This window comes from Oryzias latipes, chromosome 22, assembly GCF_002234675.1.
Source record: "Oryzias latipes chromosome 22, ASM223467v1".
In the NCBI taxonomy this organism is placed as follows: domain Eukaryota; kingdom Metazoa; phylum Chordata; class Actinopteri; order Beloniformes; family Adrianichthyidae; genus Oryzias; species Oryzias latipes.
The window spans coordinates 19,628,931-19,640,626 of NC_019880.2; the positions used below are offsets into that span (position 1 = coordinate 19,628,931).

At 40.2% G+C, this 11,696-nt stretch overlaps 1 protein-coding gene across 1 annotated transcript; it reads left to right on the forward strand.

Moving 5' to 3' along the window:
* Positions 1 to 2,468: 2,468 nt before the first annotated feature.
* pnn (pinin, desmosome associated protein) lies at positions 2,469 to 11,487 on the forward strand. The gene is made up of 9 exons (XM_023951879.1): positions 2,469 to 2,615; positions 3,035 to 3,112; positions 4,238 to 4,309; positions 5,155 to 5,224; positions 6,431 to 6,525; positions 7,866 to 7,941; positions 8,011 to 8,166; positions 9,547 to 9,685; positions 9,814 to 11,487. The coding sequence occupies exons 1-9, from the start codon at positions 2,503 to 2,505 to the stop codon at positions 10,953 to 10,955; spliced, it is 1,941 nt and encodes a 646-aa protein (XP_023807647.1). The 5' UTR covers positions 2,469 to 2,502; the 3' UTR covers positions 10,956 to 11,487.
* The last annotated feature ends 209 nt before the right edge of the window (positions 11,488 to 11,696 follow it).

An 11,696-nucleotide genomic window follows, 5' to 3' on the forward strand; every position in this document is an offset into this window, starting at 1 on the left:
CTGACTAAAACCCAGAAAAAGCCACAAAGCCCCACTTTATTGTTTAGAAAATACACTTTATGTTTTGTAGTAATTAAGCCATTTATTTATAAAAAAAATGTAGCTTTTAATGCCTACAATAGTTAAATTATTAGTTATATTTTTCTGTATAATAAATGTAAATTGCTTTCACTGATGAAAGATGGCAGTACATATGGGTTTCTTCTATATATAAAAAAAAAACCCTGTCTCAAAAAAGTTCCTCCTGGTGCTGCAGATTTACTTAAATTAAGACAAATATATGTAAGAAGAATATTTAAGACAAATGAAATAAGACAGTCTAGTCAAACATTGGCATTTTCTATTATTGTGACTTTGGTGAACCTTCATCCCAAGTAATTTTACTAATATTATCTCAGTTTCCTCTACACATAAATGACAAAATTTAAATAAAGTATTATTTTTAATTATTTATTCAAAGCATTTCCCTTTTCTTTTAAAGCCAAAAAGCTACAACAGAGTGATAAAAGAGCCACATGTGAATCCAGGGCCTCAGGTTGCAGATCCCTGGACTAATTATAACATCAGTGTTTATGGAGGACTCGTTAAAAGTTGTGCAAGCCTGTTTTGTCAATGCATTGCTAACCATATAATGACATAGTCATCAATGTTATGAGTAGGATTATATCATATGTAGGCTACAACTAGGCTTGCCAGTTTTGTAGTTTGACACACTTGTTGGCTAAAATGCAAATATCACCACCTTGGGGTTTTAGACAGTAGTATAAACATAATTGAGATTAATGTGTTAACGCAAGATAGAACATCAGTGTATTCTATTAGAGAGTATTTGACTATCTTTTGTGTTATTTTATTCAGACATTTGTAATCGAAATAATCTAAATGTCCCAGACATCAGTCAGAGATTCAAACAAATACCGAAAAAATCATGACCCCCAGCATGAACTGCATTAATCAGCACGATTTTGACCTCTAGTTTAGTTTTAACAAAAAGTTTAAGCAAATTTGACTATTGTTTTATTGTTTAAATACGGTAATTGTGAAGCAAAAAAATTTTTTTTCAAACTTTATTGAATGTAAAAATTCAATACAAAACAATGTTAAACAGTGAACAACAACGAAGGAACAAGCCAGGGGGTTTATACATTTTATGCATATATATTGAAACTAACACACAGATCTAATGTTTTGATGGCTTTCTTATTATCAGAGTTTCTTATTGTCTTAATGTATTGTTTGAACTCATTGATAAAGATTGAGAAATGAGGGGTATGATTCGTTACTTTTGATTTATGAATGTGCCATTTGCATAAAAACAACAAAATGTTAGTGAGGTACAACTGTTCTTTTTTATGAGATGGACAATGGGTGATGCCAAACATAATATTTTCTAAGTATAGGCGGAAGTCTGGGTCAATGTGGGCGGAAATGAAATGACAAACTTTAGACCAAAAAGTAGTGGAAAAGGGACATGACCAAAATAAATGTACAGCATTTTCAGGGTGTTCTTGACAAAAAGACAGGTAACATCAATATCTTCTTTGAACCTTTGCAGATATAGTTTGGTTGGATAGAATTTATGAATTACTTTGAATGAGATTTCTTTCACTTTATTGGTTAAAAAGTATTTTGCTGGTAACTTCCAAATCTTTTTCCATTCTAAATGATAAACTAAATTATTCCAAAAAGGAACTACATAAGGAATGGAGACAACATCCTTCTGGAAGAGTGAGCGTATACGGCGATTTGTGTTACGTGAAGAAGAAAAACAAATTTGACCTATTTCTATTTTAGTTGGATCAATTGGCAATAAAGTTGGATTTTGCAATGATGAACTTTTGAATAATGTAATAATACATTTAGGAATTGCTTTCAAAACAAAGTTAAATTCAGTTTTTGGTATTTTGATGGAGTATTTGAAGCAGAATTCTTCATGTGACATTAAAGCTACGTTTGAATTAAACAGCTGATGAACCAAAAGGATGTTTTGATTAAACCATGATGGATAAAATAAAGATTTATATCTATAAGTAATGTCTTTATTGTTCCATATGTAGTATCTGTGAGGAGAAAAATTGTGTTTGTAGATAAGTGACCAGGAAAGTAACATTTGTTTATGGAAGGAAGAAAGCTTAATTGGGATCTTTTGTACATTATAGTTACAGAATAAAAGAAAGTTTATGCCTCCTTATTTGGAGAAAATGTAATTTGGTATGAAATTCCAGATTGAAGTTGGATTCTTAATACAATGTCTTAGCCAATTTATTTTAAATGTATTGTTTAATGTACAAAAGTCTAGAAAGTTAAGACCAATTGTGAAGCAAATTGACCAATTTTTTTTTTTAATAAACCAGAAGGTGGCGGTAAAGAGCATGCTTGACCACACATCAACACATTTGACCGTGTGACACAAAGAAGACAGAAGGCGGGCGCATTGACAGATAGGCGGGAGTTAAAGGCGAAACCGAGCCGAGCACGTGACCAGTAATCACTAGCAACAAGATGGCGGTGGTTGTGCGGAGTTTGCAAGATCAGCTCGAAAAAGCCAAAGAAAGCTTGAAAAATGTGGACGATAATATTCGAAAACTTACGGGCCGAGATCCAAACGAGTCGAGGTAAAAATGTGTACAGACTGAAATGCGTTGGTGCTATTTAAGTTTTGTGCTGTTTTTTGTGCTAAAACTCACGAGACAAACGGCGTGTCTCGTGTTGTTAGCAGGAGGCGGCTAAGCGAATTGTCACATCCTAGCAACATTAATTAAACTCTGCAAACCCCTGCTACTCCAAATGCTTGTTTCATTATGAACGAACAGATTGTCTACCTTTGAATTCTAACGATGATGTATTTGCGTAAACATACACCGTTGTTTGTTGAAGTCTGTGTTAGGCCCAACTGCCAGCAGGCCTAGTAAGTCAGTTTAATACATTTTTAAACTATGCTTTTGCAAAAATAGTTGAAACCGCCTTTCTGTTTTAGCTCGTTATGCTTTTGTTTGGGACTGTTTTGTTTCTCACGTGGTTCATCCTTTTTCAGACCGGGCCAGTTCCGTCGGCTCAGCGGCCCAATGGCAGGCCTCAGCGGAGGTAGAGGCAGAGGAATCAACCTGCTCAGGTAAGGTGACGAGATTAACTTGGTGCACTTGCAGTAAATCAAATAAAAAAAAAATAAAGAAAGAACTTTTCCTTTCACCGGTCTTTGACTCAGATGCTCTAGGTATGAGATCGAAAGTGATAGGATAAGGAAATGCCACTTGATACTTAATAATCATGTCACACCCACCAGGCTTTCATTTGAATTATGGTAATGGACTACATAAAGGGCCTATACCACATTTGTCAAACTCAAGACCCGGGGGCCAAATGTGGCCCTCCATGTCATTTTATGTGGCCCGCGAGAGCATAAAAGTTTTTAATTTCTTAAAATAAAAAATAAAAATTGGTGTATTTATTCATATCTAGGGGGAATCTGCCTTGAAATATCGGATTGGGCACCTATACATTAGGACTTAAACACTGTAAATATAACCTAACCTGACAGAATCAAATTTAAAAGGATTTATGATAGATCAAGAAAACATATGTTTTCTATGCAACTGTAATTGTCACTTTAAAAAGTTATAATAAATGAGTTCTTTATCATTAAGTAGTAGTTACATTTATTTTTTCTTACATTTAGTTACATGTAAAAGTTATTTCTGGCCCTTTGAGGACAGCCACTATCCTGATGTGGCCCTTGGTGAAAATGAGTTGGACACCCCTGGCCTATACCACGCTATTCTTACGCCTTATCTAGTGTACATATACATGATGTATTCCCTTTGGGACACAAAAGAACATTTTATTTTAATTAAATATTAGTTATTTTTCTGAGCTTTTTTTTTCCAAACCGGAAGTAAGACGACTCAATCTCTAAGGCGTGGCCTTTTGCTCCGTGTGGGTGCCACCCATTGAATGTCGTCAACCCAGAGCCAGCCTCGGCAGTGTGTCTGCGTTTTGCTAAGGAAAACGAACAACCTCCAGCCTTTTGTAACGATGAATGTGCGTATAAAAGGAAAGCATTTTAGCCGATTACTGCTAGCTCTGCAGATAATTACTATCCGGTCGTACAAAACCGTACAGTTTTGGGCCAGATGCCAGCTCGGATGAGAAAAACAAAGGCTTACATAGATCTGGGTGTTATAAGGTCCCCCCCCCCCTAGGGAGAAGTTATTTTTTGATTGCCAATATGTTCTTTCAGGCGCAGTCTCTCGGACATGGGAACTGGCGGCCCCCCTGCCAAGCAAAGGGACATCGAAGGAGCCTTGCTGAGGTGACTTGTTTTTTTGTTTTGTTTTTTCCTGCTAGAAATAAGGATTTCTAGCTATTTCAGTAGGGACGTCCTGGTCATGTTTTCTTGTGCCCTATCTGGCCCACAGTCAATTGATTTCCAATATCTGCTGACCCCCCCCCCCCCCTATTTTTTCTTTTATTGGACTTTTATCATTTAATACTTAAACAGATACTTATACTTACACAGAGAAAATTTGAGTTAAGTTTTAGTGACTTGAGAACTATTGAACATTTTTGAACAGCCGTGATTCATATGCCCATTAAAATTTCACATTAATGATTTTCTTTAAAAAATTGCTGTTCTTGGCATAAATATGAGTATTCGCGAGTAGCTCAAACACTATACTACCAAGAGTATTCGCTCACCCATCCAAGTGATTAGAATCAGGTGTCCTAAACACTTGGACTGGCCACAGGTGTTTAAAATGTTGAAGTCATTGATCCCAGACGACTGACTCCGTACATCTTTCTAGCTTTGTGCACCTCTTACTCAAACTAGCACCGCAATAAATTGTTGCGATCTGTTCATAATATGCAGACTCCTAGTAGAGTATTTGTCTGTAATAGTGAGCTTGAAATGTAAAGTGCTGATCAAAATAAAAATAAATTAAATATTTGATACTTCTAGGAGACATTCGATTTTCCAATTTTTCAATTGAGTAATCAACCATGTGACCGGGCCGATTTCTAGTCAGGTGATTGGATCGGGAAATCGCTGTATTTCAGGGTTTTCTTTTGTTTTTTTCTTTTTCTTTCTTTTTTATAGAATCTAATAAAGCTGTTTGCACTGATTACCTCTTTGTTGTCATGGCTGTGCGAGTTTAGGCTGGCAGGAGACCAGAGGGCCAGGAGAGACATGCGCCACGACAGCGACGATGACGATGATGTCAAAAAGGTAAAATGATCTGGGTTCATTCAGTATCTCACTATGGGCCACACCCCTCTGTTCGCTGTCTTCAGAAGCTTTATCACATTACGCCAGTCCTGGCTGGCAGACGGAAAGTGGCGTCCACTCTAGAAGGATGGATAAATAAGAGTGGGTCTCTTCTCACTCCCAGAACCATACTCTCTGAGAGCTCTTGAGGGCGAGTTAATCAATCGGTCCAAAAAGGGCAAGCAGAGCCCAAACCCTGCCCTCACCATGGACACAGTCAGGCTGCTGTCGAGAGCGTGAGCGTGTGGGAACAAGATTTCTGGAGCAGGCACCCACTCTGCTTTTGTTTTGTGTTTGCTGCTACATGCCCAGGATGCATTCACTTCTCTGGTCCCCCTTGTGAATACTGCACACGGCTCACTACACTTCACACGGGTGTCAGCTGAGGTGACCAGCTAGAGCAGTGATTCTTGACCATGGGGCCCAATCTTGGTCTGTGAGCGCCAACTAGTGGGCCGTGAAAAAAATCCTCTGCACAAGGGAAATCCTCCCACGAAGCAACTATGTCATGTTGGATATGGAGGCTATTATCTTTGTTTGTGACGGGATTGGAACCCCTGGCTAGTATACTGACTCATTCCACACGTGGAACGGCCTCTTCTTGAGCCCTGTTTAGGGGAATTTGGGTGGGTGACATGCAAGGTTGATGCCAGTTGTGTATTACCCCATTCTTTCACCGGATCCTATGAATAGGATGTGACCACACAGACTCTCATGCAATATTAGGTTTGGCTTTTGCGTGTGAAATATCTGGGTGCTTCTTAGTCTTCAAGTAAGCCTGTCTGACAATATATCCTTTAGTTAGATACCGAATGAATATTGAAAAAATTTTGAGAACCCTGGTTCTCTGAAGCATGAGTGAGGTTACCTTCTTGCCTTGAGCAACAAGAGGTTAGCGTTTTTAGACTGAGGAAAGGGTGACGTCCCGCTTATATTTTGTAAAGAATCCAACATATTTTATTTTTATCGTGTTTGTTTATCATGTTATTGGAGCCAAGGTGGTTTGATGCATATTCGCATCAATAGGTGTAATGGGGTTAATTACACGAGGAAAATAAAATCATAACCAGTTTTGATTCCAAAACCGGTTTTCAAAAATGAACTCTTGGACTTTTGGGTAACGAATACTAAAACATGACTAAAACAGGATTTGCTTGTTTTCTTCAGCCAGCGTTGCAGTCCTCTGTTGTAGCTACCTCCAAAGAGAGAACACGCCGAGATCTTATTCAAGATCAAACCATGGATGAGAAGGGCAAACAGAGGTAGGCTGACATGAATCTGTTTCAGACAGTAGCTGCGTTTACATGGACAAAAGTAATCGGATAGAACGCCTGATCAGAAGAAAAATGTGTTCGGAATACTCTGCCCTGATCAGACTCGTTCGGATCAAAATTTATTTCCGATCGAGATCGGTGGGTTATGCCGACTGTTGATCCAATCGTTGTGAATGTAAAAGGTTCATTCAGATCGTTGGTCAGTATTGCTCTGGTTTTACATAGTACATAAAAGGTGTTTCCCTCCAAAGACTGCTTTGAAACGCAAACAGGACCGACCGACCGGCTGCTCTGCGGATGCCCGATACACGCACGGACGCCTCTGCTCTCCGCCCTTGCCCGCGGGCTCCTCGCTTCTGACTTCCCTCCATCTCGAGGAGCGCTTCGTGCCCCTGGACCCTGCGCCGTCCGGGCTTGGCTGCTGGTGGACCAAGTGAACCGTGTCTCTGAGCAGAGCAGCCGGACTTATAGCTTTGTGTTTGAGGGGAAAGGAGGATGCTTTGTTACGTGTGCGCTTTATGTGTGGGACACTACGGACTGCGATCCGTCCCGCAGCTGTAGGTAAACGAGCTGCTAAACTCAGAACTGTGTCTCCCGGTAATACTGTGTCTCTGAGCAGAGCTCGGGCCGCCAGCTCACAGCGGCTTTGGAGCGGCGTGCGACCATTTCAAAGTAGAAATGTCGCCCAGTCCTTAGAAACTGTTCAAACAATCACGTGGATTTGTTTTTCCAGTCGTGTCCCGACAAAATAAAGGCTGATTGATGTTATTCCCACATATTTACGTGCAGCCAAGATGCAGATTGCAGCATTTCCCTGGATTTTATGTTCATCCAAGGCTAATGTTGTTGGCGCGTGTTAGCCTTCTCCTAACCCTTCTTCCAGCTCTTCCGCCACAAAAAAGGCACCGACCACACGTATTAAAAATGAAAGGATGAGCGAACAGGTGCTTCATAATAACTATAATAATAATAAAAGCACGTTTAGAAGATCATCTCTTATATTACCGAGCATATCCATATATGTATGTGGCAGCTCGGCTTGTTAACAGCGGGACTCCTTTCCTCTTCCGGTATTTTAGAGAGAAGTGCAAATGATCTGTTCCGACAGAAAGTGTGCCCCATGTATACGATGTTATAATCGGAAAAAGGTTTTCTGGGACCATGTACAGGGTTGAAATCTGATCTGTGATTTGATCAAAACATTTTCCACATGTAACCACGGCTACTGATAGAAAAGCTTGGATATGAATTTCACAAAATACAAAATTATGATATTGCTTCACAAAGGTTTTAAACTAGTTGGAATTTCCTCCCATATTTTGTTTCAGAAATCGGCGCATGTTTGGTCTGCTGATGGGTACGCTGCAAAAATTTAAGCAGGAGTCCAACGTATCTTCAGAAAAGGTGAGTTGCAGGTTTGTAAAGCATCTCACACACACAAAATCCAGGCTCATTCTGTTCCGCTTCTTCCAGCAAAAACGCCGTTCTGAGATTGAGCAGAAACTGGAAGTTCAGGCTGAAGCTGAGAAGAAGAAAGTAGAGAATGAAAGGAGAGAGCTGTTTGAGGAGAGAAGAGCCAAGCAGACAGAGCTGAGACTTCTGGAACAAAAAGTGGAATTAGCTCAGCTGGTAAGGCTAATTTATAAGAAGTAAAATGTGTTTTAAAGACAAGAGATGCTTTTCCATCTTTCAAAGTTTTTACAATTGGTTATACAGTATTGTAGAGTCTATAAAAGTTATGGCTAACGGCATGAATGCATCAGAACATTGAGACAAGAGCAAAATTAAAGACAACAATAACCATAACGAAGATAAAAAGCATCAACACAAACATTAGTCTTTTTTTATTTATTTGATATCTATTGATTTATAATTTTTATTTGATAATGTCGAAGCAATTCTTGTGAAATTTCTCTTGAACAAGTTTTGAGTCTGATTACATCCAAGCGAACCCCGGGACTGGTACCAGGAACCGCACCCTTACCCACCTTTCAAGGTGGTCTCGGTTTGTTTCCAATCGGACTGGGCTTCGGTTTGCTGTGAGATTCCTCAGTCTAAATACAATCTGTCCTTGGAGTGGAACAACTGGACCAAAAGGCCACCGTAGCCTGTGGTCACGTCATGTAAACACATTTAGAATGTAGCAACAGATGCGCCGCGGACAAATGTGGAGCAACGATTGTCGCATTATCAAAGAGGGAAAAAAGGATCCAACTCCTTGTTAGGTTTATTTGAACACAGCTAAAAATGTGTTTTACACTCTTTTCTGTGTCTCGTTACACGGCATGAGCTAATGTGACGACATCCTTTTCCTCAAAACGATGCCATTGACACCATAGACACTGCAATTCATTAAAATGTGATCAGATGAATGCAGGTTTAAGTTAATTTTTTAACATAATACACATTGCTTCTCATCGTTTTCCCTACAATCTGTGTCAAACATTTATCAGTGTAGCTTCTTAGACGTCTTCTACTGCATTGCAGTATGCCTCCACCAGATCAAAGCAGCAGTATAAAGTGTTGTCTGTTGAAACAGGCATTTAAAATTGTTCAGCAAAATATAAAGTTTGAATGAAGGACTGCAGTATAGTTGACTTGCTCCGCCTTCCTAAATCCTGACCAGTGAGTGAAGAGATTTTATTCACATGGTTTTGTTTACTAGCTTTGGTTGGAATCAGGAAAGGCCGCTTGACGGCAGTCTGAATACAGAGCAAACGCAAGGTTGAGTGCTCGATCCGGACCACATGATGCGGACTGGGTCTGGAACAAACTGTTTCCTAGTCTGAATACACTAAGTTGCAACTGAGGCCAAACTGCTAAAAAACGCGACTTGTACTCTGACAAGTACAGTAGTTGTTTATGTGACAGATTTTTTTATATACTGGTTATAAAGACTTTTTTTTTTTTGTTACTCCACTAGCAGGTACTTGCTTGTTCTTAGTTTTTAGTAAAATATAAAAAACACAGATGATTATAAATGTCTATCCCATCTTCTCCAAATACCAGCAAGAGGAGTGGACCAGCCACAACAACAACCTGTTGAAATTCATTCGCACAAAGACCAAGCCTCACATCTTCTACCTTCCTGGAAAAATGTGCTCCGCATCACAGAAACTCCTCGAAGAGTCCACCAAGAAACTAAATGGTCAGTCTGGTCTTTTTTTTTTAAAGAAAGAAGCTTTTTTTTTTTAAATTTACAGAATGAGATTATTTATTTGAAGAAGGCAAATAACGTGACCTTTTTCCTGTTTGGCTTTACCGTTTTCTCCACAGCTGTGTTTGAGGAAAGGCGTGAAGCTTTTGCTGAGCAACTCAACAAGATGGAGTCACGTCCCCGGCGCCAGATAAACCGCGACCAGGACACCAACACTGCCGCAAGGATGGACCATCCGGCGGAGGGTAAGCCAGCAGGTCAGGCAGCCAAGTTGACAGGTAAAAGGAGTGTCGCAGAGATGGAGGAGGAGGAAGATGAGGATGAGGAAGGTCAGAGGGAAGGAGATAGAATTGTGATAGAAGGGGATAATGGGGAGGGAAACAAGGAAATATTAGAAAAAGTAGAAGAGGAGGAAGGGATGGAGTTTAGAGAGGAAGGAAGTGAGAAAAAAGAAGCTGAGGAGGAGAGGAAGAAAGAGGAGAAGCAAGCAAGCCCAAAGTCAGAGGAAATGGAGGTGGAAATAGAAGCAGAGAAGGAAGAGGAGATGAAGGAAGTCAAAACAGATGGCAGACACGGGTTTGTAGACCTACAAGAGAAACCTGTAGAAACCCAGGCTTCTAAACCGAGGGAAAACCGCCAAGAAGCAGCAGATCAGCCCCAACCCAGCCTCGCTGTAGAGGGTCCACCAGAGCAGCCCCCTCTGACAGAGAACGCACATGCAGCCCAAGAAGCCCAGACATCATCCACAGCTGATGTCCAGGACTCTGCCAATGAGAATCGGGCAGAGGAGCTCAAATCAACTGAGGCCCCGCAACCGGTGCCCAATTCCCAAGAGGCCCCTGTCGTCAGCCCTAAAAAAGATGATGGTGATGGTGACAGGGGGAGGAAGAAGGCCAAGTCAAGTAGACGCCGCAGTAAAAGCTCCTCCTCGTCCTCCTCCGGGTCCTCGTCAGACTCCTCTTCAAGTGGAAGTTCCTCCTCTTCTTCTGGATCCAGCCGCTCCTCGTCTTCATCATCTTCGTCCTCTAACAGCAGTCACAGCCGCGGTAGAGATGGTGGCAACCACAAGAGGCGGCCATCAGAGAAAGGTACAGACAAGAAGAGGGAGGAGAGGAAGAGCACCAAGGGAGGAAGGAGTAGTAGAGGAAAGGACTCCAAAGAATCAAAGGAGAAGAAGAGGAGGAACGAAGAAGGCAGAGGCAGGTCTTCACGGAGCGAAGGGGAACATAAAGATAGAGATGGGAAGGACAAGAGACGCTGATGTGATGCGAGGTTCTGATTTTTAGAAAAAAATTAACGGTGAATGGTAAACAGACGTCCAGTGGTCATCAGTCTTCTGTTTTTAAAACTTGTTTATTTTTTTTAAAACCATGGGAGGATTTCTCGTGGTTGGGCTTCTTCCTGTTGGGTCTAAATGTCAAATTATTATTTTTTTTTAATTTCTTTTCCAGCTTTTGAACATTCATGTAATGTGGTTGGACAAAGCATCCGTCAGCTTGTGTCTGAGCCCTTTTCTAAAGATTTTAGAGAAACGTCATAGCATCTTTGCATCCAATATGTTTGAATTGCAGCCCAACATTTGGGAATGAGATGTCTTTTGGGGCTTTGGAAATGTGTTTTACGTGAATGTTGTGGGAAGAGTGACCAATCAAAGGTTGTTAAAATGGTTACGAAATTGTTAATCCACTCTGACACTTTGATCTATTTCAAGTGTGACTTGTTTGTTTTGAATTGATTACGAATTTTTTTTACTTGTAATTTGCTTCAAATTAAAGTTGAGCTGTGAGTGGAAATGTGTTTTCATTCCTGCTAAATTTTTTTTCAGAGGTTTTGCTTATCAAGCAGTTTCCCTAAACTTTATTGTGAAATCAAATGTTTCCTTGAGAGGCTTACACTTTAATGAACATCCAAAACATTCTACACAAATCTTTATTTTGAAAGTCACAACAGTGAAAGGATAAAAAATGAAAAATGCAACGTCTTTTACAAAAATAACTCATGC

Bases quoted from the DNA above. Each gene is read 5' to 3' on its own strand.
- pnn (XM_023951879.1), top strand. From the start codon at position 2,503: ATGGCGGTGGTTGTGCGGAGTTTGCAAGATCAGCTCGAAAAAGCCAAA. The intron at 4,310-5,154 runs GTGACTTGTTTT...GTGCGAGTTTAG, and splicing joins ATCGAAGGAGCCTTGCTGAG to GCTGGCAGGAGACCAGAGGG. The intron at 6,526-7,865 runs GTAGGCTGACAT...ATTTTGTTTCAG, and splicing joins GATGAGAAGGGCAAACAGAG to AAATCGGCGCATGTTTGGTC.